This window comes from Salvelinus fontinalis, chromosome 40 (genome assembly GCF_029448725.1).
Source record: "Salvelinus fontinalis isolate EN_2023a chromosome 40, ASM2944872v1, whole genome shotgun sequence".
Taxonomy (NCBI): Eukaryota; Metazoa; Chordata; class Actinopteri; order Salmoniformes; family Salmonidae; genus Salvelinus; species Salvelinus fontinalis.
In genome coordinates, this window is record NC_074704.1 from 18516025 (window position 1) to 18543568 (window position 27544).

General features: G+C 43.2%; 3 protein-coding genes across 7 annotated transcripts in view; 1 reads left to right on the plus strand and 2 right to left on the minus strand.

The window, feature by feature from the left end:
* The window catches only part of LOC129839762 (SH3 and PX domain-containing protein 2A-like), a 122795-nt gene extending 121670 nt beyond the window's left edge, over nt 1–1125 (minus strand). For all 5 annotated transcript variants that reach the window (XM_055907397.1, XM_055907396.1, XM_055907398.1 and 2 more), the window contains exon 1: nt 543–1125. In XM_055907397.1, the coding sequence (XP_055763372.1) occupies nt 543–614 (72 nt within the window). In that variant the 5' untranslated portion in view covers nt 615–1125. The remainder of the gene's footprint in view (nt 1–542) is intronic.
* A 931-nt stretch (nt 1126–2056) lies between these two features.
* Nucleotides 2057–4689, minus strand: LOC129839763 (CST complex subunit STN1-like). Its single transcript, XM_055907401.1, has 9 exons — nt 4286–4689; nt 4100–4195; nt 3894–3971; nt 3644–3820; nt 3344–3470; nt 3047–3197; nt 2789–2926; nt 2485–2557; nt 2057–2369 (listed from the first exon to the last, which is right to left on the minus strand). Exons 1-9 carry the CDS (start codon nt 4431–4433, stop codon nt 2212–2214), a joined length of 1146 nt encoding a protein of 381 aa, XP_055763376.1. The 5' UTR covers nt 4434–4689; the 3' UTR covers nt 2057–2211.
* A 489-nt stretch (nt 4690–5178) lies between these two features.
* The window catches only part of LOC129839121 (serine/threonine-protein kinase 10-like), a 36789-nt gene continuing 14423 nt past the window's right edge, over nt 5179–27544 (plus strand). Inside the window, exons 1-12 of the mRNA XM_055906392.1 lie at nt 5179–6017; nt 7587–7751; nt 15269–15317; nt 15646–15795; nt 19188–19260; nt 19596–19790; nt 20120–20201; nt 22025–22156; nt 22426–23316; nt 23552–23682; nt 24081–24204; nt 24784–24963. Of these exons, the coding sequence (XP_055762367.1) occupies nt 5865–6017; nt 7587–7751; nt 15269–15317; nt 15646–15795; nt 19188–19260; nt 19596–19790; nt 20120–20201; nt 22025–22156; nt 22426–23316; nt 23552–23682; nt 24081–24204; nt 24784–24963 (2325 nt within the window). The 5' untranslated portion in view covers nt 5179–5864. The remainder of the gene's footprint in view (nt 6018–7586; nt 7752–15268; nt 15318–15645; nt 15796–19187; nt 19261–19595; nt 19791–20119; nt 20202–22024; nt 22157–22425; nt 23317–23551; nt 23683–24080; nt 24205–24783; nt 24964–27544) is intronic.

Below are 27544 nucleotides of genomic sequence, written 5' to 3' on the forward strand. Positions count from 1 at the left end.
TTTATGACAACGGTTATCGTTCTCAAGACCTAGTCTCTACAGATGTGGTATTCTAAGAAACTCCCTAGATATACAAAAGTCTATATTAGTTCCAGTTGAATAATGCATTACAGTTCGGGTTCCCATGTTATTGAAAAAGATATGCCACAGTTGTAACCTGTCATTACTTATAGTGTCTGTATTGTCACTAGTTATAACCCTTCTTTACATTCATTGGTTAGGCTATAACACATTCAAATGAATGACAAGAATGACATATATGTTCTAAGAGGCCAGTGCCATACACAGAATATATAATCTCCTACACAATTTGAGAAATGGAGATATTGATTGGCAGACTGAATTAATAACTCATGAATCATTGGCTAGTTTAATCAAAACTGTGATGAGCTGCGATGACTGATATAGGCTATAAGTGGTGAAACCTTTCACCGTGTATTCTATTCGTAAATATATACAGAATATATGAGGTAGTCATTGTAGTTCGGCTTTTGAATGGACCCAGGTAGGTAGATAAATGGTGAGGGGTATATCCTACTCACGTAATGTTTGGACGGATTGCGCCGCTTCTCCACGTCCACGACTTTTACATCCAACACTGTCCGAAACTGCATCTTGACGTTGGAAATGGCTACAGCGTACACACACAATAAATGCAATATTCCAGTTTCTGTAGTAGGCTATAACCTCTGCAGTTCAAGAAACGTTGAAGAAGAATTCAAAAAGGACATTCATTGATTGGGTTGTCGATTCTAGCTAATGTTCAGGCGCAAGGAATCAAATGTCTTGCCTTGACAATGCGTAACATACCCAAATGCAGAATATATCATAGTCCCTATCAATTGAGAATCTATCTTTATATATGGCTAAAACATTCTGCCCGAAATCCAAAAGGCGAGATCTTCACGTTGGACAACAAGGCAGGCTGGCCAGCGGTCGCGTGCTGAGAAGGAGGTCACCTCAAATAGGAAAGTGGAGCGAGTTCCTTTGTGTGGACCACAATACCTTCGGCGAGGGGTGCATACCTGTAGGCTATATAGGGTTGGGGTAGGCAAAAAAAAGCCACCGAATTCACCGCCAAATGCCTCCAGAAGCAAGCAAGGCGCAGAGCAATTCTTTTTTTTGGGGGGGGGGGTCTAGTGGGATGGGCTTGCTTGTCGTGCGTCCACCAGTGGGATGAGGCACTTGAGGTAAACTGTGCTAGAAGGTTGAAGTCCCATTCCAACTCATAGTTTATGGAATACTTGCATGTAGTTCTGAGAATCTTGGAAATGTCTATATGCTTGTAAACATTTAGATATGATGTTGGAAAAGATGAGTAATCATTGTAATAATCTTCACAAGCTGTAACGTTTCCTTAAAGTGCTCCCAAGAGTGGCTACAATGTAGCTAATGACAAGAAAAATGTGAACTTCACACTGCGCTTGGACCATGTAAGGATACGTTTTATGGATGTGATTGGTTTCAGCATAACAATTCAATTATCTCCCTTATCAAAAACATTTATGCTTAAATAACAAATTAAAAAGGCTACAAATAGCTATAACAACATATTTGTTCCATAGGCCTAGAGAGCATAAACTATTCCATATATTGCCTCGCAGTTTCTTTGACAGCGGTGGCAACTGAGTCATAAAACGCTATAGGCTGCTCTCATCAATAGCTTGGACGTATGGATACAGATGTTTCAAAGTGGACCAATCAGCGACGGGCTGCATCGCGGTGCATATTAAACGACGAAATACTGCCCCCGTGTGCAAAATGAACATATGCTCCAAGTTGAGCGGGTAGATTTGCTTTTAGCCAAATCCTTTTAGAGCAAGCCAAATAATTTCATGTTTTAAAAGTTATCCTAGATCAGGATTCATTGTTTGAATGGTAAAATGCCAATCATCTCATTTACACAACTTTTGCACATTTAAAAAATATATATATATTGCACAAAATAGCTTGTCCTGTACTCTTTAAATATACATTCATACAAATGTACATAGCTCTAGCATGATTGATAGCAACTGACACCTTGAAGATGGCCATGTTAAGTAATAATCAAATGTATTAAGGGTCATATTTATTAGGGCACACGTTACATATACTTTTCCAACGGGAAACAAAAACATGCGTTTCGTATTGGACAAGGTCGGATAGTACCTCCCCGTTTCCCTCCATTTCAGACGGTTTGTGGAATGTTCCAGAATGTCTAAGTCAGCGTCAGAGGATAGTGTAATGACTGTCGCTGGTGCTGATGATGTCACTATTACACTCCAGAGCTTTGAGGACCAGCTCCAAGGCTGCCTTGCTCACGTTGCGACTGTACCTCTGTCTCACACTGGACAGAACGTGCAGGATGTGGCAACCCTTTTCCGCATCTGGCAACGCGAGAGAAAGACCATCAATACATATTATAATACCCTGTTATAGCACTGGAGGAGCAGTATATTGTAAAGTACTCTGAAGGAGTAAGAAGAGGGGAAATGCCCTTACATTTCTCTCGTCTGCAATCTTCCCGAAGAATGTCTCTGACTGCCATAAGAAGATCCTTGTCCCGTTCCGTTACCTAAAGGGGCAAAAGACAGTAGACTCAATACTTACTTGTGTCATTCCAATATAACCTTCAGTCACCACAGTAATACAATGAAAGATCAGTCTCAAAATCTTTCATTCTTGTATGCTGAGCACTTTACTTGTGTCCCACATCCCATGAGCCTCAGGGTCAATGTGTTTGATGAGCTTCACATAGCACCTAGATCCTCTGAGACATCCATCTTCATGTGCTGCTGCTGCTTACATGGTAGACTTCATCCTGAGATTTGACCTTGCGGAACACCAGGCCTTCGTCCTGCAGGATCTGAAGGCTCTTCTGGAGTAGCTCCCTGAGCTGTTTGAAAGATGTTTGTGGACCCGATGATGGACCAGCCTCAGGCTCCTAGCATCAAATCACATTTGAAAAAAATGCAGTCCCACTTTAAAATGAACAACTTAAAAGCTTAATGTTGCCTTCACAAACCCTTTATAGGGCCTACATAGGTGTTCATAGATATTCTACCTGTTCTGATGCTGTCTTCTGAGGTTGTCTGGAGACCAGAGGCTGTAAAAGGTCCTGGACATCATAGGGTCTGAACCTGGTGACTTCTTTCTCTTTCAGGAAGTCCTTCAGGATACGAATGGCTCTGCCAAGCAGGTAGGAAGCCGAACCACTGTAGGAAATAACAAATAAGCCATAAAGATATTCACAAAAACGTCAGTAAAATCAAAGTTGGAAGAAATATCATACATAATAGCCAAAATGATGCTGCTCCTCACTGACCATCAATTGAATACAGCTAGAGATTATCAGACCTACCCTTGAATGTTAGGGTTCTGTGCACTGCTGTCCAGATGGAATGGTTTATCATAGCACTGTCTGTAGAGCTGAGGAACCTCCATCATCCAGGATATCTGGACCGCCATCACCGGGTCTGACACTTTATCTACAACCAACGAATTGGGGGGCCAATAGAGATTGTATGGACAACAATAAATCAGGTTTAATAAACTGTGTATAGTTGCGAAATGCAGAAGTGTGTGTATGTGTCCATATGCGCATGACCGTGCATGCCCGCGTCTGTGTGACCATATTCACATGTGTCACCTCTCCACTCACAGTATGTAGAGGCCATTATCTCTCGCTGTTGTCTGGAGGTCTTGACGGGCCCTCGCACCCTGAGCAGTTCTCCTATCTCCAGGTGGGAGCTGCTGTGTTGGGCTTGCCGTAGTTTCTTCAGCTCGTTGGCTGGGTTGAAGTCTCCACGTGCGCTGCTACCGAAAGACCTTGCTCCTGCTGAAGATGATACAGCCAACCGTGAATCTGAACAGGGCTGACATACAGTTATAATGAGAATATCTGCACTTACATGTAGCAGGGTCACCTTGATCCCTCCACTGTTCATCTTTCCAGCAAAGGCTGTTTATAACACCAGTACCATCATCAACTGTAAAGCAATTATAACAGCAACCATATTGGATTTACATGGACTCAATATTTGCATGTGGATAATAGTTTGATATGAAGAGACAAAGTAGGAATATTTCAAACGAATCACTTGAGCTTCATCATTACCTCCGTAACAGAAGAAGTCTTCTCGCTCTCGCTTGTACACCACAGTCCCGAGCACATCAACTTTGAATATCGGGTGAGAGTTGTAGAAGTATATCCCTAGGTTAGGGGAAATGAAATGTGTTAGCTAGTAAAGTTGAATAAACATGACAGTGGCATTCATGTTGTCAAAACTGAAGGTAACAATACCTGACACTTGACAGGACTCTCTCATCTGTAAGATGTCTTTGACATAGAGCCTGGTGAAAGCGTTGAACATGGGGTCCAGTCCCCACAGCACTGAAGGAGGTTCCTCCCATACACTATCCTCCTCTGGTTCCTTTGCTTCAGACTGCATACCATCATAGACGACTCACTACACGCGATCAAAGACAACCAAAAGTAGCAAGCTAACCTACTTAAGAAAGCTTACTCGTCTTTCCCTCGCTTGGTTAGTTTGTTTTACTTTGTTTTCCCGGGAAATGTTTTGAGATTTTAGCAAATATTTGCACAGCTTCCGCAAAAGTCTGAGTTTCCGGTCACGTGAATTAGAAAATAGATTAAAATAGAACAGATTAAATAAACCATGCATTTATGTAAACATTTTTTAATCGTGAAGGACGATTATTAATAGACGTAAATGTGGTAAAGATAACAATGTTAAAAAGTTTGCGGCTGTGCGTGCGAATGCACGTCTCGCATGGGTATCTGGGACATGTGGTTTTAAGCCATTGAATGATAGAAGAAAGAAACCCATCATTGTATCAGATACTGTATTATCTATCATATTGATGCAATTATCAGAATTGAACATTTTCAATATTAGGGGAAATGTGCTATCCTTTTTAATGAGGCTATGTGGCTTTTCTTTCTCGTTCAATTTTACTTAGGATTTACAAAATGTTGCAGGGCTGAACAATAGGCCTAGGCTAGAAAAGTATTGAATAGGCTTCTACAAAATGTCGTACTCCTTAAAATATTATTTAAACGTTTTCTGTAATTTATGAATAATTTCTAACACATAATGCTGGCCTCCAGTGCTGAGGGTGGAAGCAACGCGCTGTAGATGCTCTCTCCTCCACCATCAATCAAGCGTGAAGAAGTGAAAGAACTACAGCTGCGGGCTCATGAACGCGCATTTGACACCAAATCCTCTAGATTACTGGACCCCGTGCCTCGCCAAGGGAAAGAAGATTGTCTGACCATACCAACGGTGTTTTTATTCGCTATATATAAATTCAAGTGACTTTGGGGGATCGAATATAACATTTAATGGAATAGAATTCATTGGAAGGGTCGTTTCTGTACCTTCTCTGCTCTTTGGTTGAGGAAAGAGCCCTGCCGCTTGCGTTGTCAGGCCAATGTGGGTTGTTCTGGAACAACAGCAGCTTCCCGTGATTACTTTGCACTGTGAAAGTCTATTCTTTGGACGGAAATACAATGCCAGGAGACATCAAAGTGAATATTGGTTGGTGTAAGAATCAACAATAGGCCATGATCTCGGTGGAACTTCATTTTGTTTTGGGGTAACTGGGATATCGTTGCCATAATAACGCTTTGACCATCAATGATTTCAGTTGAACAGTATTTGAAATCATTCTGAATTGTTATAATACTGTAACATATTGAATATGCCACCTCAGAGTCTGCTTGACTCAGAAGAACACACCGAGGGACCTAAGTCAACACAACCATTCAAGTCCTATGCGGTAGAACGCACGGATGATCTTCGTATTGCTGGATATTCATTCCTTTGTCAACTGTCTATCGGAAGACGGCAGGCTTGAAAATGGCATCCTTTTTCAATTTCCGTAAAATCTTTAAATTGGGTGCAGAGAAGAAGAAGAAGCAGTACGAGCATGTCCACAGAGATGAGAACCCAGAGGAGATATGGGAGATCATTGGCGAACTGGGGGATGGAGCCTTTGGAAAAGTCTATAAGGTAGGATAGGTCATTTTGGGTCGTTGTAGACCTCTTCTGATTCATTGTAGCAATGACGATGACATTGTAAACACGTTACACTTACAGTTTAAAACCATGTTTCAAGAATCATCAATCGTGTGTGTGTGTTCATCTCAGTCCACTCTGCTGTAACCCACTGGAGTAATATATCCTACATCGTGTTCCTTGGAATTCTTCCCTTAGGCTACGACTGGAAATGTTCCTTCTTACTCTATGTTTAGGACTAAGCCCAACATTGGATTAATGACTGCCATTCTTTTCATTTTGGTCAACAATGGCAACTACACTGCCTCCAGTCCACACACGCACGCATGCACAGCTATTTCTTCGTGAACTCTGATTGTTAGGCCATTCACAGCAGCCCTAAACCATGTTCGATGAGTCCCAATAAAGTGTGGCATTGTTTTCACCGACCTCAATGCATGGGCAGAGCAAAAAGCCTTGTTTACATGAGTGACATTGAATGTGATCACCCGTGAGTGGAGGGCCAAAACCAGTAGCGGGGTGCTTTGTCGACGCTATTCCAATTAGCGTGTTTGTTTTTCTGTAGACACTAGCCTATTTTTGGGCATGGTGTAATGGTATAATAATAGCTATCTGGATCCCTACCATGATTGTGCTCTGTTTTCAATTTATTTCTGATCTATTAATAGAACTGTGTGTGGTCAGTTATGTTTTCCAAATCGAACTATTAATTATTGTAGAGAATCCCATATGGCTTAGTCAGTTTAGTAACAGATGCCATGTGAAGTTGCCTACTACCAAACTCTTGGCTGCTCCATGAACAAAGCATAACAACATTTACTATAAGACTACTCCTAAGAATAGTAAATAATGGACCTTTCTGGCATTACTAGAGCTACAACAATCCAATCGAGGCACATCTGTGGGAAGTACATTTCCCAGTAATATTCTAACGTTCTCTACGATACCAACTATAATATGCTGCAATCTCATGATGAGTCGCCCTATTTGAACCGGCCTCCAAACACCCCATCGATTCATAGTGAAAGGGAAGAGTCTGTTTGTGTGTGCTGAATATGGATCCATTGTGTGTGACGTGATAATACAGGTTAATGTATTAAAATCATTTCGATGGCAGACGTGACCTGAGGAACACGCCCAGGTTAAGAGGAAGTGCCATATCCCATATCACCGCGGACCGCATCCAGCACATCCTGCTATGAGACACAACCAAAACAAACGGCAGACAGTAACACTTCAAATGGAATTGGGACTTATGCTGTGAGGGTTTTCAGATGTGATCACAAAGATGTGATAAATACATTTGAAAAAAGTGTCAGTTGGCTGCGTTTATCTTTTTGCGAACGGCATGTGAAATCTGATTTCAACTCTCTCTTGACTCCTATTATGAGAGCAACAACGGGACTCATTCTGTTCTATAATTTCCATTGTCACGAAGCCCCCAAAATAACACACTCACTTAACCCTGGTGCGTCTTCTGCTAATGTCAACAGAACTCAAGTCTATTCCATTGTCAGAAGCCACTATTAATAACCCTCTTACTTCTGCCTGTGTGTCTCTTAGGCCCAGAACAAGCTAACAGGCATTCTGGCTGCAGCTAAAGTGATCGATACCAAGACGGAGGAGGAGCTGGAGGACTATATGGTAGAGATCGATATCCTGGCCTCCTGCGACCATCACAACATAGTGAAGCTGCTGGACGCCTTCTACTACGACAGCAAGCTATGGGTGAGTAGGGAGTGGCGTTCTCAGCGGAGGCTGTGCTTTGTTAGCGGTGCTGCTGTAGTAGTGTATTGATGTTAGTAATAGCACAATCTCTGAATAGCACAAACTGTCTATTCCCCGGAACATTGGTTGTGAGATGGAATGGGTCATGGAGAATCAGAGAAGACCAGTAGTGTGCTGCAGTGTCATCCTTTGTTGGGGCCTCTTAACTAGGCCGTTGTGAGGACCTGTGTCATGGCTATCATCAGTACAATGGAATGTTCATCCTCCTCTCACACCTACACGACCTCGGTTATCGTCTTCCCGGGTCAAAGTTCAAACTAGCACAGATACTAGCAGCATTTTTTTGTAGGTTATTGCCATATCTGATATGGAAATTAATTTTTTGTATTACAGTGTATTATTATATTGTCTTTTTTGTCGTCACGATATCACTGAGTGATGTGTCTTTCTGTCACCTCTCTAAATAACTAGAGTCCAGCCATATAACCCTCTCTTCGTGTACACATTGTTCTAGTCCTCACCTTGGTGATGGTGGTCACTTCCTGTGAATTTTGATTGGATTTGGGGATCTAGTTTCAGATGACTTTTCCCAGGGCACCCCTGTGTCCGAAGATAACGATGAAATAATTGCATTGGGAAAGTGGTCATGCATAAATTAGGACATTTGTGCACTCAGGGATTGCAAGGAGTAGTTCAATCATATCTAACTAGCTAGTAAATAAGGGCCCGTATGTTTTGTTTTGGTCTTCTTGGCATAGGACACCTAAAGTGAAACAAGCTATATAGGAATATAATACAAAAGAATACATATAAAACAAAGGCATTTTTACCTTTCAGGAAAAATGGATTCAACAAATAATACATAATATAACGTCTAAATCCACAAGGTCAGTTCTTCTAAGGTGCTACCTGATAGGTTACATACCCTAGCCTCCCAAGAGCTCCAAAGGAGAACGAGACAAAAGCTCCATTGTTTTTTTCAAGCTGGGAAATTATAAGTGGTATGACACGGTGGCTCCCTGTGTCTCCCTCCTTGCTGACATAGAAACATCCACATAGACATATTATCAGTAATCGGACTCATCAAAAGCTGTGATGATTACCTGCAGTATTTGGTTACAATGCAGCTCTGTTGAGTGCCCGGCCCTTTCCTCTCTGTTGTCTGCCGAACAATGGCTTCTAGCCCAATGGCGGTTGTGTATTGATTATTATCTAGGCTTTTTATTTGTATTTTTTTATTTAACTAGCCAAGTCAGTTAAGAACAAATTCTCATTTACAATGACGGCCTAGGAACAGTGGGTTAACTGCCTTGTTCAGGGGCAGTTAACCCACAGATTTTTGCCTTGTCAGCTCGGGGATTTGATCTAACAACCTTTCGGTTACTGGCCAAACGCTCTAACCACTAGGCTACCTGCCGCGCCTACATGCCGCTTACATGGTAGCTGGTGTGTAAATAGAGAGCGCAAGAGATTAGCACAGGAGCTCTTAATGTAGATGAAAGACTAGACGTTCTAAAAGGTTGTGTAGAAGTCAAGTCTGAGGAGCGTGATTTATTTTGTCTTCCTCATTTGATATGGCTCTAACAATGTGGTAACCGCACTATAGTTTTTAAGGGTTAGATTAGTGACCTTAGCCATTTTATGTTTCCTCAATTTCACTTAGGTTTCCACAATGTGTGACTGAAGCTAACTCTTTTACCATGTACGTTCCTACTTTGCAAGTTAATGGATAGACCAGCGTTAGCTCTATATAGTGGCTGTGGAATCCCCTTTTCTGGACCCTTCTTCCCGCCAGCTAAAGGTCCCGAAGCTTCTGCACATGTACAGGATTCTCTACTTTGCCCACAGTCTCTGCTCTACTCGTAGACAACAGGCTACTCTGGCGAACGGTGCTCGTTTAATAAAGTTAGATCAAAGCTGAATCAATGTCTGCAAGATCGCATAATGACAGTGTTCTCCATAACAGAACGCGCCACGAGGTAAAACATGTGATTTGATTGAAACTAAACACGTGTAGGATACAGTTTGTTAACACCATCTGCTCTAAAAATGCGCTCACTGTACATCATTCAAAACAACACTGTAGGGTACCTCGAAACAACACTGTAGGCTACCTCGAAACAACACTGTAGGCTACCTCGAAACAACACTGTAGGCTACCTCGAAACAACACTGTAGGCTACCTCGAAACAACACTGTAGGCTACCTCGAAACAACACTGTAGGCTACCTCGAAACAACACTGTATAACTCAAGAAGATCTACGGTGCCTTCGGGAAGTATTCAGACCCTTTGACTTTTTCAACGTTTTGTTGGCTACAGCCTAATTCTAAAATTGGTTAATTATTTTTTTCCCCTTCAACAATCTACACACAATACCCCATAATGACAAATCAAAAACAGTTTTTTAAAATAAAAAACTGAAATATCACATTCAGACCCTTTACTTAGTACTTTGTTGAAGCAACTTTGGCAGCGATTACAGCCTTGAGCCTTCTTGGGTATGATGCTACAAGCTTGGCACACCTGTATATGGGGAGTTTTTCCCTTTCCTCTCTGCAGATCCTCTCAAGCGCTGTCAGGTTGGATCGGGAGCGTTGCTGCACAGCTATTTTCAGGTCTCCAGAGATGTACGATCAGGTTCAAGTTCGGGCTCTGGCTGGGCCAATCAAGGACATTCAGAGACTTGTCCCGAAGCCACTCCTGCGTTGTCTTGACTGTGTGCTTAGGGTTGTTGTCCTGTTGGAAGATGAACCTTCGTCCCAGTCTGAGGTCCTGAGTGCTCTGGAGACGATATTCATCAAGGATCTCTCCTGTACTTTGCGCCGTTCATCTTTGCCTCGATTCTGACTAGTCTCCCAGTCCCTGCCGCTGAAAAACATACCCACAGCATGATGCTGCCACCGCCACGCTTCACTGTAGGGATGGTGCCAGGTTTCCTCCAGACGTGATGCTTGGCATTCAGGCCAAATAGTTAAATCTTGGTTTCATCAGGCCAGATAATCTTGTTTCTCATGGTCTGAGAGTCTTTAGGTGCCTTTTTGGCAGACTCCAAGCGGGCCGTCAGGTGCCTTTAACTGAGGAGTAGCTTCTGTCTGGCCACTCTACCATAAAGGCCTGATTGGTGGAGTGCTGCAGAGATGGCTGTCCTTCTGGAAGGTTCTCCCATCTCCACAGAGGAACTCTAGAGCTCTGTCAGTGACCATCAGGTTCTTGGTCACCTCCCTAACCAAGTCCCTTCTCCACCGATTGCTCAATTTGGCCGGACGGCCAGCTCTAGGAAGAGTCTTGGTGGTTCCAAACTTCTTTCGTTTAAGATGATGGAGGCCACTGTGTTTTTGGGGACCTTTAATGCTGCAGAAATGTTTTTGTATCCTTCCCCAGATCTGTGCCTCGACACAATCCTATCTCGGAGCTCTACGGACAATTCCTTCTAGCTCATGGCTTGGTTTTTGCTCTGACATGCACTGTCAACTGTGACACCTTAATTAGACAGGTGTGTGCCTTTCCAAATCATGTCCAATCAATTGAATTTACCACATGTGAACTCCAACTAAGTTGTGGAAACATCTCAAGGATGATCAATGGAAACAGGATGCACCTGAGCTCAATTTCAAGTGTCATAGCAAAGGGTCTGAATAGTTATGTATACATTCGCTTCATCATTATGGGGTATTGTGTGTGGATTTCTGAGAAATATATATTTAATCCGTTTTAGAATAAGGCTGTAACGTAACAAAATGTGGGAAAAGTCGAGGGGTCTGAATACTTTCCGAAGGCACAGTAAATGCATATCCCCATGAAACTGATTGAGATCAAATGGTTGGTATGCAGATGCTTCATGGACTTTTCACTGGTAAAACTTAAAGAATGATCATTAACGATTGACAGCGAGAAATGTGAATGGAGGTTGACCACAACATTATTTGCGTAAAGGTAAAGAAACATTTGCAGTACGTGATTCAGATCTTCAGCTCGGGGGGAAAAGGGACGGGGCCGTTACCTACAGATCCGCAGACTCAGCCATTCTAATTTCCTATCCTAACCACAATGTACTTGACCTTCGACTGTTAGGCCTAATCATGGGTCAGATCATATGCCTATTTTTTTCATATGTTGCATATCTTTGTCACACAAACCACAATTTACCTGACCTTTAACCTTTGGTTAGGATCTTAGCCACGCAGCTGCTATCTCAGAGCTGTGTTCTCCGTCTCTCTCTACACCACATGAATGGCTCCTCAGAGGGCTGTGTGTGTGCTGAGAGAGGAAGTCATGGTGACAGCCTTGTAGTTCCTCTCTACCCGCCTGCCACTGTAAAGACCCACTGTTTGGCCTATTATACGCTATTGTACATGCAGCTGGACTAAAACAACAGCCCGCCTACCAGTGAAACAACACTACAAGGGCCTGTATGAATGACAAGACTGCTTCAAGGCTAGGCGGAGCATACGGCCTTTTTTTTTTTTACAAGAGTTTTGTTGGGTAGAAAGAAAGGGATTAAGGGATTTTTAAGGGATAATATAATAAGGGATTTTTGTTATATACATAAATGCATACAGTTGAACTCGGAAGTTTACATACACTTAGGTTGGAGTCATTAAAACTCTTTTTTTCAACAACTCTACAAAGTTCTTGTTAACAAACTATAGTTTTGGCAAGTCGGTTAGGACATCTACTTTGCATCACTTATAATTCACTGTATCACAATTCCAGCAGGTCAGAAGTTTACATACACTAAGTTGACTGTGCCTTTTAAACAGCTTGGAAAATTCCAGAAAATGATGTCATGGCTTTAGAAGCTTCTGATAGACCAATTGACATCATTTGAGTCAATTGGAGGTGTACCTGTGCATGTATTTCAAGGCCTACCTTCAAACTCAGTGCCTCTTTGCTTGACATCTTGGGAAAATCAAAAGAAATCAGCCAATACCTCAGAAAAACATATTGTAGACCTCCAAGTCTGGTTCATCCTTGGGAGCAATTTCCAAACAGCTGAAGGTACCACGTTCATCTGTACAAACAATAGTACGCAAGTATAAACACCATGGGACCACGCAGCTGTCATACCGTTCAGGAAAGAGACGGGTTCTGGATACAGAAGTATCTATATCCACAGTAAAACGAGTCCTATATTGACATAACCTGAAAGGCCGCTCAGCAAGTAAGAAGCCACTGCTCCAAAACCGTCATTAAAAAAAGCCAGACTACGGTTTGCTACTTCACATGAGGACTAAGATCGTAGTTTTTGTAGAAATGTCCTCTGGTCTGATGAAACAAAAATAGAACCGTTTGGCCATAATGACCATTGTTATGTTAGGAGGAAAAAGAGGCAGGCTTGCAAGCCGAAGAACACCATCCCAACCGTGAAGCACGGGGGTGGCAGCATCATGTTGTGGGGGTGCTTTGCTGCAGGAGGGACTGGTGCACTTCACAAAATAGATGACATCATGAGGTAGGAAAATTATGTGGATGTATTGAAGCAACATCTCAAGACATCAGTCAGGAAGTTAAAGCTGGGTCGCAAATGGGTCTTTCAAATGGACAATGACGCCGAGCATACTTCCAAAGTTGTGGCAAAATGGCTTAAGGACAACAAAGTCAAGGTATTGGAGTGGCCATCACAAAGCCTTGACCTCAATCCTATAGAAAATTTGTGGGCAGAACTGAAAAAGGGTGTGCGAACACGGAGGCCTACAAACCTGACTCAGTTACACCAGCTCTGTCAGGAGGAATGGGCCAAAATTCACCAAACCTATTGTGGGAAGCTTGTGGAAGGCTACCCGAAACGTTTGACCCAAGTTAAACAATTTAAAGGCAATGCTACCAAATACTAATTGAGTGTATGTAAACTTCTGACCCACTGGGAATGTGATGAAAGAAATAAAAGCTGAAATAAAATAATTCTCTCTACTATTATTCTGACATTTCACATTCTTCAAATAAAGTGGTGATATTAACTGACCTAAAACGGACTTTTTACTTGGATTAAATGTCAGGAATTGTGAGAAATGGAGTTTTAAGTGTATTTGGCTAAGGTGTATGTAAACTTCCGACTTCAAGTGTATGTGTGTATATATATTTACAAAAAAATATTATGGGGGATTGGAAATTACATTGATGGAAGCCACAATCTATCTGCAATATATAAGATGATCTACCCCCTCTTCTTAGAAAGTTCACACGGGTCGTTGTTGCAATAATTATGTTTGACTATAAACCTCTAGGTGAACAGGTCAACTTCTCTCTAAATACTAGCCAAAAGGAGAATAGGGAGTACCTAAAATTTCTCATTGACTGTGTTACATTGAGAAAGTGTGTTTTGTCTTCCTCTTCTTGGCACCTCTCACCAAATATGTCTTCCATTGTTTCACTGTCAGTAGCATTTCTCTTTTCTACTCAGCCCTAACTAACTACATTTCTAACTAACTAACTACATGCACAGTAGGGCCTTGGATCACTTTAGCTTGTTATTTAGTTTTTGTTAGCCTAATTCTCTGTTGTATCCGTAGTGTTAGCAGCATGCTAGGCTAGGTTATATCCCTGATACAGTCCAAAGTCTATTGACGTATCAGGACTATGCTAGTCTAACGATACTACCTCCCTACACTGAATGGCTAGGTGTCTCTCTCCTCCAAATACCTAGCCTCATCGCTGCTACAGCTAAAGATAGCCCCCTCCCACCTGAGGCGTGCATGGAAACTCCTAATCCTATTTGGGGAAAGGGCTATGTTCTGGCTAGCTACGCTAGGCTAGGCTGCATGTGTATACTCTGAGGAAGCCTTCAGAACAAAGCAACAGAATGGCCCCTCTGGCCAATCCTCTTACCTCAGCGGCACAAGGCAGCCGTATTGAGAGCTCCTTGAAACCATTTAAGGCTCAGCAGGTTTCCTTCACTGAACCTGGGCAGGAGGAGGTTCACTGTTCAACTCACTTTCAAATTGTTTTACACAGCAGGGCCTGTATACACAAAACGTCTGCGTAGGAGTTCTGATCTAAGATCAGGTCCTCTCTAATGTCCATATAATCATATTCAGTCATTGATCTAAAAGGGAAAACTGATCCTAGATTAGAACTCCTACTCCGAGACACTCTAAGAATACGGGCCACAGACCGGGGAGTTTGGTCTTTAAAAGAAGGAGACTTTAAAAGTGTTGTTTGTGTATGAAGCAGGGGGGGGGGGGGGGGGGGGGCTTTTAAGTATGGAGGGTAGAAGGTTTGCTGGTCCATAGTGTAACAACTTAGGCCTACGTGATGGATTGCTAGAGTTAAGTGTGTTGCGTCTTGATATCATTGAACTTGAGACCCTTTAAGACCCTTTGCATTGAATTGTAAGGTTACTGGGTCCAGACAGGACTCCATTGACAAAGGCCACATGTTGTAAATGTATGGTGTGTTTACCTGTTACTATGGTATTTAAGCTGTTATGGTATTTTTACCTCATTAGATGAATGCTCTTAGTTTTATTTTAATCCACTGTACTGGATCTACTGTAACCATTCTTCTGTTATTTTGTAGATCCTGATAGAGTTCTGTGCAGGTGGAGCGGTGGATGCCGTCATGCTGGGTGAGTCAGTCTTCCTACCTCTAAAGAATATGATAAGCAGATGACTGATAAATCATTGGTAATGTATTTAACAATATTATGGGATTGAAATGTGATGATATAACAGTATAGTAACAGTTAACTGATTTTAACTACAAGTGATTAGCACCAACACGATGTAGACCACCCTCATACTACATTGATAAGGTATCAGTATGAACATTCTTCATTGATACAGCCATAAGCCAGCTCAGTCCTATTACTGAGGGTGTGTGTGTGTGACTGTGTGAGTGAAACCCAGTGTGTGAGGAGGAATGCTAAGTGTGTGTTTGTGGCCCCGGTCCCTCAGAGCTAGAGAGGCCCCTGACGGAGCCCCAGATCCGGGTGGTGTGTAAGCAGACCCTCCAGGCCCTCCTCTACCTCCACGACAACAAGGTGATCCACAGAGACCTGAAGGCTGGGAACATCCTGCTATCCCTGAACGGAGACGTCAAACTGGGTAAGAGACTAGGGAAGAAGGGCTGGGAGTTACCTAACCCTGTGTTTCACAAACCTCTCCCCGGGGACCCGCAGCCATTCCATGTATTAGAACTATTCCACAGCTAGAACACCTGACGCAACTTGTCAACAATCAAACCCCTGGAGAGGGGTTTCAGGCGATGTAGTTCAGGGCTACAACAACATTGTGAAACGTCCAGGGGTCCCCGAGGAGAGGTTTGAAAACCACTGTCCTAACCAACTATCCGTGCTTAACATGTACATTTAGTCCTTTAGTAGAAGACACTTTTACAGTCAATGCACACCACCACTAAGGTAGAATGCACTACCATACACTCTTAGATAAAAGGCTATTCGACTGTCGCTCCACCATTTCCTGGTTGCTAAAATTCTAATAGGTCGCCTATTTTCAGTTTGTGACAAAACAAGCAATGTGTAGAGAATCATTGTACCATCTAAACCACTGTGAAATATATTTTCAATCATCCAAAATATTGCACAGTTCCTTGAAAAAGTCTTTGCCTCCTTTCTGATTTTCTTTATTTTTTATGCTGAACGTTATCAGATCTTCAACCAAAACCTAATATTAGATAAAGGGAACCTGAGTTTAGAAATAACCCCAAAAAATGTATAGTTATTTTATTTCTTTAATTGACAAAGTTATGCAACAAGCAATTCCCCTGTGTGAAAAAGTAATTTCCCCCTTACACTCAATAACTGGTTGTGCCACCTTTTAGCTGCAATGACTGCAACCATATTGTCAGCGTTTGAAGCTGGTGTACAAAACCAAAAGTAAAAGACACAAAAACTAAGCATAAGAACGGGCATCATAGAAATAGCACGCGTAGAACAGATCTACCGCTTCTTAGACTTGCTTTCAATGGGAACGACAGATTTATAACTCACATTTCTGTGTGAATTTGGTTGGTTCCCCAAAAAGTGACATATTGCCGCTTTTAGTAGGGCCAGGGGGAGTTTTTGGATGCACCATAGAAGTGCGTTCTTGGATGTTAGAGAGTGCATCTGTTGGTGCATTTAGTCAAAATAAACGCATGATATCACCGCTATGAAACACCAAATATGTTTAGCGCAGATGTGGAAGAGAAAAAAGAGGAAGAAGGTGGTATTTGTTGGTTATGTTTATCATAACATTTATAACACAGTATACAGACAGAAATGTTCCATCACGTAATATTGTAGCGCTCATCTACGAATCAGTTATGTCACTCAATTATGGCAATGCTAACTGCCTACAAATCGATAGCGTGTTAGGAAAGCCTGCATGTCATCATTGTTCTGTCATATTAGTCCACAGTGAGGGGTGCTCCACACAGTAAACTCCCGACTCATCATGCAGTAGGTTGTGTATTAGGATGAGTCGTAACTTTGTGCCTGTAACAGGCTTGATGTGATTATGCAGAACAAAGTAGGGTTTGTATCAGTACAGTGACATAACAAAGGTGGCTGTGAAAGTGCCTGTTTGCATGTCAGTGACAGGCAGTGAGAGACTTTGTGGGAAAGATGAATCACAAACACACGTACACACACACACACACACACGCACTCTGTTATAAACAACACATGTCATTGTTCAGATGCACACGTTACGTACAAATATTTTCTGTTGCTGCATGTTTTCCGTGTCGCTAACATGATTACTGTTATGCTTTTGAATAAGCCTGGATTTGGCTGAAAGCCTATATCTATTTCAGAAACCATTGTCTAACATGTATAGATTGGCTTAGGCCAGGGGTCTTCAACATTTTCTTGGCCAGCGACCCCCTCCCAAGATAGCCAGCGACCCTGGGACCACTATCATACGTTAGCAAAAACAAACATGTCACGTCTTATCATCAGGTGAATGATACTGGCAAGGATAAGTAAATAACATGTTTAAATGAATAGATTTGGTAGATAGTTTTTTCATTATTTTGTCCTCCCACATCATAATCAAAGATACTGGTAACTAACCCAAGGTACACCAACGATGTTGTTCTCAATGGGCAGAACAAGCCAGGTTTGGGCAGAGCCAAGCACCAGCTAGCACAATCCTATTGTCGCGTTCTAGCATGTATTTGCATATTTCTGTTAGGGAACGCCTAGTCTGTGAACTGAGGGTGTGCAATAACTCAATTCGCCCTTGCACTCCTAAACAATGCAATTTCTTCACATTTTTTCTAGCGGGTCAAGTCTACAAAACTTAGTGCACTCTGTTTGTAACAGTTATTGTAGTTTTTGGAAGAGAAATGTATTGTTTAATCAATGAGTAAATTAGTCGAATGTCGGCAAGTTTCATCTAGTTTCAGCTTCTTCCGCTTCCCGCCACTGGACTTCCTCTCATCGTTATATTTGGTCGTTTTAAGCGGACGCTTCAGATTTGTACATCCGGTGAGACATCTGGCTCCTTCTAGCTGTGTTATAATTGGAAGAGGAACTCTCACATAATTGTTTGGTTTATTATTTTTAATTGAACCTTTATTTAACTAGGTTAGTCAGTTAAGAACAAATTATTATTTACAGTGACGGCCTACCCCGGCCAAACCCGGACGAAGCTTGGCCAATTGTACGCCGCCCTATGGGACTCCCAATCATGGCCGGATGTGATATAGCCTGGATTCGAACCAGGGGCTGTAGTGACGCCTCTTGCACTGAGATGCAGTGCCTTAGACCGCTGCGTCACTCAGGAGCCCAATTGTTTTATTAATTCGACCATATTAAAAAAACAAGCACACTTGAAAAAGACATACATGCACACGAGTGAAATCATAGAGGATAACACACAATAAAGGCTCATTTCCATTGTGTTTCTGAACATGGCCTATTAGCTAGAATGGAAACACCAAACACATCTTTGCTAAGAGCATCTGTTTATCTGGTTAAACAAAGGTTAGTCATGTATAGGTACACTACTGTTCAAAAATGTGGGGTCACTTAGAAACACAGGAGTGATGGTTGCTGATAATGGGCCTCTGTACGCCTATCTAGATATTCCATCAAAAATCTGCCGTTTTTAACTAAAATAGTCATTTACAACATGAACAATTTCTACACTGTATTTCTGATCAATTTGATGTCATTTTAATGGACAAAAAAATAGCTTTTCTTTCAAAAACAAGGACATTTCTAAGTGACCCCAAACTTTATAACAGTAGTGTATGTCATTTAAAAAATATTCTGTTGATGCTAGCGATATTATTAAAAACATTTAAGTAAAAAAAACATCTAAATCACTTCAATATATACTGTGAATATTTTTGCGGACCCCCTGCAGTACCTCTAGGGGGCCGCGGACCCCAGGATGAATACCCCTGGTTTAGGTTAATTCTTATGAACAACACCAACATGTTGTACCCTAGTTGCTAATAGCAGCACTGTTTCCCTTCTGTGTTTCAGCTGACTTTGGTGTGTCGGCCAAAAATACCAAAACACTACAGAGGAGAGACTCTTTCATCGGGACGCCATACTGGTGAGTCAAACGTGAAAACCTGTCATGTTGTCATAATTCATCAAATTACTCTTTCTCCCCATTCTTCTGAATTGGCCAGGCATCATGATTTACTTTTTAAGGTATTTCCCCCCAAAATATTTACTTGCATTTCAATTTATAGAAACCTTAATGTATAGCCTACAAAATCCCAATATTACTGTACAAAAATGATACAATTCCACATTTCCACAATTTGTTTCTTTGCCATTTACATTTCATCTAATATATTTTGTCCCTTTTTTTCATTGGTCATTCATATTTCACTGAAACATTTCATATCCTCTGATTGGTTCTTTTTTATCCGTTCTTCCCAGGATGGCCCCGGAGGTGGTGATGTGTGAGACGTTTAAGGACCGTCCGTACGACTACAAGGCTGACATCTGGTCCCTGGGGGTGACTCTGATCGAGATGGCCCAGATTGAGCCTCCCAACCACGAGATGAACCCAATGAGAGTTCTGCTGAAAATAGCCAAGGCCGATCCTCCTACCCTGATGCAGCCGTCACGCTGGTAAGTCTGGCGTGTCAGTCAGTGATGTGACAGCCTGGCAGACAAGTTATTTCTGTCTAGGTTTGGCCTCAGGAACCTTCAATTAAATGGGAAGGAAGAAATGCCCCTTTGATACGCTGTCACTCTGCACAATGTTCCTTTTCTTGCACTTTCTTGCCTAGAGAGATTGTATCACTAATTCACTCCTCTCTGCACATGCCATATCTGTTGATGGTTCTACCTATTCTAATTTACCTAAATGCCTTTGAGAGGAATACATGACACTGTTTATTTGTAGCCCATTTTCAATGTTGTAGTTATGACAAGGGATCTCCATTCACTCTCTTCAGGTCTCCAGAGTTCAGTGATTTCCTAAGAAAGTGTCTCGATAAGAATGTGGACAACAGATGGAATGTGGCACAACTTCTACAGGTAACGGTGACACACCTGTTGCCCCCTTTTGCCCTCACCTTCCTCTTTGTTCCCTCACCCAACCTCTTCTTCTCCTCAGCCCACCTCCTCTCCTCCTCACCCCACCTCCTCTCCTCCTCACCCCACCTCCTCTCCTCCTCAGCCCACCTCCTCTCCTCCTCACCCCACCTCCTCTTCTCCTCACCCCACCTCCTCTTCTCCTCACCCCACCACCTCTTCTCCTCACCCCACCACCTCTTCTCCTCACCCCACCACCTCTTCTCCTCACCCCACCACCTCTTCTCCTCACCCCACCACCTCTTCTCCTCACCCCACCTCCTTTCCTCCTCAGCCCACCTCTTCTCCTCACCCCACCTCCTCTCCTCCTCACCCCACCTCCTCTTCTCCTCACCCCACCACCTCTTCGCCTCACCCCACCTCCTCTCCTCCTCAGCCCACCACCTCTCCTTCTCAGCCCACCACCTCTTCGCCTCACCCCACCTCCTCCTGTTTTTTCCCTCGCCCCCCCCACCCCCTAGCACAGCACTCCGCGCCAATCCATCCCATGGCCACCTGTCAAATTAAATACATGGCCATATTGGCCCTGATCATGATGCGATAGCTGCTCAGCCGGTGCATCTAAGGTACATCTGTGTCAGCCAGGTACCTGGTGTGCTAGCTAGCGTGCTAACGACACTCACTTATCCCCTCTGCGCCTCCGTCAGCACAACAGGCTTTTCTTTCCAAAAGGGTTTAAAGAGCGACCGCCAAGCTAGACAGAATGACTGCCAGACAGACAGTAAGGAGATATGGCGTACAGAGGACATAAACACACATGAGCTCAGTGTGGGACAGTACAACAGGAGTATCGTTGGTATCTTTTACCAAAAGGCCAAATGGGCGTGAAAATACAGAACAGTAGTCTACCACCGGCGAATGTGTTGATAGCGAAGAAGCTGCAAATTCTTAGGCCGGCGATTGATTATGTTCAGCAGGTGTCCTGGCAAAAGAAGGACAAGGTAAGACTTTGGTTTTGTTGTTTGGAAACGGGATGCATTATGACTGCAGTACCAGTACAGTAGGGAAGACAGTGTGCTTTTTCTATTAATCAGATTGTTATGAAGATTGTACTTCACATTTTTTGACTAAATATACACTGAGCGTACAAAACATTAGGAACACCTTCCTACTATTGAGTTGCACCCCACTTTGCCCTCAGAACAGCCTCAACTCAGAGGCATGGACTACAAGGTTTAGAAAGCGTTCCACAGGGATGCTGGCCCATGTTGACTCCAATGCTTCCCAAGTTGTCTAGATGGCCTTTGAGTGGTAGACCATTCTTTATTCACTGTTGAGTGTGAAAAACCCAGCAGCGTTGCAGTTCTTGTCACACTCAAACTGGTGTGCCTGGCACCTACTACCATACCCTGTTCAAAGGCACTTAAATATTTTGTCTTACCCATTCACCCTCTGAATGGCACACATACACAATCCATGTCTCCGTTGTCTCAAGGCTTCAAAAACGTTATTTAACCTGTCTCCTCTCCTTCCTCTACACTGATTGAAGTGGATTTAACAGGTGACATCAATAAGGGATCATAGCTTCCAGCTGGATTCACCTGGTCTATGTCAGGTTTTGTACACTCAGTGTATTTTTCTTTAAATCTCGATTTGTGTGATGTCTCAATTGCACCTCCTCGACTGCAATTTTGAAATCGCACAAATATTGACGTTCTCTTTTCAGGTGCGGTGTAAGTAGTCCACTTCAAGGGGACATAACAGTCTTTATATCTAAAAGTGTCCTCAATATTGTGCATCTTTTCTTTCTTTTCTTATCGTTGCAGCATCCATTTCTGAGTACTGTGACAGACAGCAGACCGCTGAGGGAGCTGATCGCTGAAGCAAAGGCTGAGGTTTACGAGGAGATTGAGGAACACAAGGAGGAAGAGGAGGAGGAGGACGGAGAGACACAACGGGTATGTCACACCACAGACAGCTCAGTTAGAAAAAGAACCAGATGAGCGTGTGAAACGCTATAGATGGACAGTGAGTATTCTTCTGTGGTCTTCATCCTTCATTATAAAGAACAAGCTGACTTCTACTGACTTGACAAAAATAAGGAAAGTGAATGACTATTGGTTAGAAGGATATATTTAGAATCTTCTATTATTTGAATTGCTAATCTAGACATTATCTGTTGATTTATTTTTAATCTACATTTTGATTTTCATCGCGTATTCTTCAGGGTCACAAACGTGCACCGTCCGATGCCAGTGTTGCCAGTTCGGAGGATGAGAAGCTCCCTCAGTCTCCCTCAGCCTCCATCTTGGAGTCTTTACCGGAGAAGGCTGAACCGGTTATCCCAACACCACAGATTGTTGAAAAGATCCCTGAACCAAGCGTTGTCAAGCCAGAGGAGAACCTGGTTGTGGACACTAGCTTGGTCGAGGAGCCTGCTGTCCCTGCAGAAGTGGAGAAAATGGATGAGACCCTTGGTGCTCCAATAAATGGAGAGACAACAGAAGCCAGTGAGAAACCAGTAGAGGTGAAGGAAGAGGAGGAGAAGGTTCCAGAAATAACAGAGGTTTCCCCAACAGAACCCAGTGAGATAGCTTCTTCAGAACCAGCTGAGAAACCAGCAGAGCCTCAACCAGAAGGAACTGTTTCCAATGCTGTAGTCACCATAGGTGACAAGGAGATGGAACAACTGGCCATATCCAATCAAGATGAAAAGGAAGTGGACACAGCTGAGGTCCAGACGAATGAGATCACCACAGAAGGGTCAGAGGCCAAGGAAGAGCCAACAGAAGGCAAGATAGAAGTTGAGGAGGAACCAGCCAATGAGGAGCCTAGCAGAGAAGCAAAGGTTACCGTGACAACCCCAGAGGAGACTAAGGTGGAAGACAAACTCACACCTGCATCTCCAGCGGTCTGTAAAGAGGAGGAAGGCGAGAAAGAGAGAGTGGAGTATAAGCCAACTGCGGAGACAGGGACTCCAGGGAAGTCTAAGGATGAGAAGGAGAGGGATTCGGACTCTGGGAGTAGTTCTGCTGCAAATAACGGCAGCATAGACATGAACCTGTCCATCTCCAGCTTCCTGACCAAAACCAAGGAGCCAGGACCCCTCTCCATACAGGTACGGCATCACAATACACTCTCTTTAGAGGATGTCTTTGATCAAATCCATTGGTAATAGCTAAGTAATCCAGTAGTAACCCTCATGAATACCCCCATTATAAATGCTTCATACATTATTATCGGTGTTAGAAATGCTTATGAATTGTAATGTTTATAATGACCGCTTTATCCCATAAAGTAGTCCAACTGCAGTATATTGATGGTATATTTATTGCCACCATTTTGTTTTTCAGGACACCAAGCGCCAGAAGAAGACACTGAAGAAGACCCGTAGGTTCGTGGTGGATGGAGTCGAGGTTAGCGTGACGACGTCGAAGATCATCACCGACAATGACACCAAGAACGAGGAGATGAGGTTCCTCAGGTAAAGATTTGTTTGCAGGAATTAGCACTTTGAGCATTATGCATTGGAATATATGTATATATGCTAATATTATGCAAGGATATAATCCATCTCTCCTGTAGTATAAGCTCAAGCTTAGGCTCTAACTGAACTGAATGAACTAGCAAATGTAGCTATTTTAGTATATTGAGTGTACAAAACATTAGAAACACCTTCCTAATATTGAGTTGCACCCCCTTTTGCCCTCAGTTCATTTGCATTTCAAAGTGCTACTGAATCGCATGCATAGAGATATCTTGTTATATAACGTTTTCATTGGTCTCTTGAGAGAGACCCTTCCTCCATTGCTTTGGGTTGGTTAATCTCCTCTTGGAGAAAAAGATGTTCCTCTCTCATGTTTGTTCCCCCTCCTCTTCCAGGCGTCAGGAGCTGAGGGAGCTGCGTTTCCTGCAAAAAGAGGAACAGAGGGCCCAGCAGCAGCTCAGCAATAAACTGCAGCAGCAGAAAGAGCAGATATTCCGCCGCTTCGAACAGGAGACGACCGTGAGTCACTATCTATTTTGTCAAAGCCTCAGTGGGAGGTGCTTTGATACCTATTGAAAGGTACCGTGTAGTACTGTAATTGCATGTAGTGCTGTACTACTATAATTGCCTATTCGCGACCCTGGCCCCAGTCACACTGTGTCCAACCTAGCACAGTGACAGAAGATTGCCTACTGGTGTGGTCACAACCAATCCTGAAGGAGCATGCTAAACCACACATGACTGTGAAACAGTAAGCTGAATTAGCCCAGTAAGACCAGTTGGTCCCTGCCCAGTATTACAGAGGTATGTCCCGTCCACACCACAGCTTCCATGTGCCTTTTGCTCCTGTTACGTCATGACTTATTTCTGGACTAGGTAAATCCTCCTGTATGTCGGTCAAACTGCCACTCACAGTTTAGACAGAGACTGACTCCACTAGCCAGTTAGTAAATCCAAGGCAAACGGGATGCCATTGAAATGCCATGGCTTTCTGTAATATGCCAGTCATTCTTTGGTGACCAGTGTTTGGGTACTAGTTCTATTTCTGGTGAAAGGGACGAACTGACACCGAATCAAAATGACACCCTCATTCTACAGAGTAAGAAGCGCCACTACGACCAGGAAGTGGAGAACCTGGAGAGACAGCAGAAGCAGACCATCGAGAGGCTGGAGCAGGAGCACACCAACCGGCTGAGGGACGAGGCCAAGCGCATCAAGGCCGAGCAGGACAAGGAGCTGTCCAAGTTCCAGAACATGCTCAAGAACCGCAAGAAAGAGGTAAGGAAGTAGTTGCCAGTGTGTGTTAGTGTTGCGCGGTATACCCAAACTTCTGTGCTTTTTCTATACTAGAACATGAAAAACGGTTCAGTGCTTTCGGTTCTCCTGTCAAATGTGTCTCACGTCGTTTACTGATTGAGAGAGAATAAAGCCTGTCTATCAGCACAGCCAATGTCCACTTATAGCGCGAGAGCACCGTGCCTGCTTCACTTACCCATTGCTAGCTGTAGTCTGTCCTGAGGAACCACTACACTCACTGGGAGTCTGGGCTGCATCATGTTAGCTCTCCTCTCATACTGACTAGTCTGTCCTGAGGAACCACTACACTCACTGGGAGTCTGCTGCATCATGTTAGCTCCCCTCTCATACTGACTAGTCTGTCCTCAGGAACCACTACACTCACTGGGAGTCTGGGCTGCATCATGTTACCTCCCCTCTCATACTGACTAGTCTGTCCTGAGGAACCACTACACTCACTGGGAGTCTGCTGCATCATGTTACCTCCCCTCTCATACTGACTAGTCTGTCCTGAGGAACCACTACACTCACTGGGAGTCTGCTGCATCATGTTAGCTCTCCTCTCATACTGACTAGTCTGTCCTGAGGAACCACTACACTCACTGGGAGTCTGCTGCATCATGTTAGCTCTCCTCTCATACTGACTAGTCTGTCCTGAGGAACCACTACACTCACTGGGAGTCTGGGCTGCATCATGTTACCTCCCCTCTCATACTGACTAGTCTGTCCTGAGGAACCACTACACTCACTGGGAGTCTGGGCTGCATCATGTTAGCTCTCCTCTCATACTGACTAGTCTGTCCTCAGGAACCACTACACTCACTGGGAGTCTGGGCTGCATCATGTTAGCTCCCCTCTCATACTGACTAGTCTGTCCTGAGGAACCACCGCTCACACTGGGAGTCTGGGCTGCATCATGTTAGCTCCCCTCTCATACTGACTAGTCTGTCCTGAGGAACCACTACACTCACTGGGAGTCTGGGCTGCATCATGTTAGCTCCCCTCTCATACTGACTAGTCTGTCCTGAGGAACCACTACACTCACTGGGAGTCTGCTGCATCATGTTAGCTCTCCTCTCATACTGACTAGTCTGTCCTGAGGAACCACTACACTCACTGGGAGTCTGGGCTGCATCATGTTACCTCCCCTCTCATACTGACTAGTCTGTCCTGAGGAACCACTACACTCACTGGGAGTCTGGGCTGCATCATGTTAGCTCTCCTCTCATACTGACTAGTCTGTCCTGAGGAACCACTACACTCACTGGGAGTCTGGGCTGCATCATGTTAGCTCTCCTCTCATGCTGCACAGAAGTTAACACACTTGAATAATGCAACACAGCATGTAGAAATTGTGCAACTGTTAAATACTGTCCGCAAAACAATGTTCATTACAGGCTAGAACACTTTTCAATGTAATAAGATAAGTTAGCCTACAAAGCTGGAAGCTAAAAAGTTATCTTGCTAGCTTACAGCTGACGTTAACGTCAATTCCCTACACTAGGACTTTGTTTGTGATAGTAATGCAAACCATAATGCAAAATATGCTGATTTCAAAGCTGATTGTCACCAAAAACCATACAGTCATTGCCCAAAAACGTTATTCATTCACTTGGTCTCCCTCGCCTCAGGTCTCTCCTGTCACTGTGTTTGAATGAGATCATTAAGTGTTAGACACAGCGCGCACACTTTTATAAAAGAAGATATCGCTTCTGCTATGCAAATGTTGTTGATCGGTACAATAAAACAAGGCCACAAATGGAAGGGAAATGGATTGTTTTTCATCTGTTACCACATTGAATCAGCCAAAACCAGCATGCACACACTCCCAGCGCCTGATTAATACAGGGGCTGAATCCTCGGAGCCCAAGCACATAAGGGGCCCAAAAGGCAGAGCCATTTTTTCAAATGTATATAAAGGGAGGGGCATTCATCTGTATTGTGAATATGCCTATGCTACATCTTGATTTACCCAGTTTATCAATAGAGATTTACCATTCAAATAAATGACTACCATTATGTTATGTATTTAGATTAGTAAAAACGAAGTCAAATTGTATAGTTGATTCATTAACGTATAATTGATTCATTAACGCATACATGGCTATCTGGATCAAGTACCATTCTGTACATTTGGCCAATGCGCCTTTTTTAGCCGTGGTATCGTTTTGGTATCGTTTTGATATTGAGTATAGTGATGGTATCAAGTACCATGATACTAATCCTGGTATCGTTATCAAAGTCACATTGTTGGTATCATGACAACACTAGTGTGTGTGTGGTATGTGAATGTTGTAACTGATGCTGTAAAGGTCTGGCTGTGTGTGTGTGGTATGTGAATGTTGTAACTGATGCTGTAAAGGTCTGGCTGTGTGTGTGTGGTATGTGAATGTTGTAACTGATGCTGTAAAGGTCTGGCTGTGTGGTTATGTGAATGTTGTAACTGATGCTGTAAAGGTCTGGCTGTGTGGTTATGTGAATGTTGTAACTGATGCTGTAAAGGTCTGGCTGTGTGTGTGTGGTATGTGAATGTTGTAACTGATGCTGTAAAGGTCTGGCTGTG

Excerpts from the sequence above, each read along its gene's own strand:
- LOC129839763 (XM_055907401.1), bottom strand. The coding sequence starts at position 4,433 with ATGCAGTCTGAAGCAAAGGAACCAGAGGAGGATAGTGTATGGGAGGAA. Across the intron at positions 4,196-4,285 it reads AGAGTCCTGTCAAGTGTCAG|GGATATACTTCTACAACTCT; the intron begins GTATTGTTACCT and ends CCCCTAACCTAG. Across the intron at positions 2,927-3,046 it reads AGAAGACAGCATCAGAACAG|GAGCCTGAGGCTGGTCCATC; the intron begins GTAGAATATCTA and ends ATTTGATGCTAG.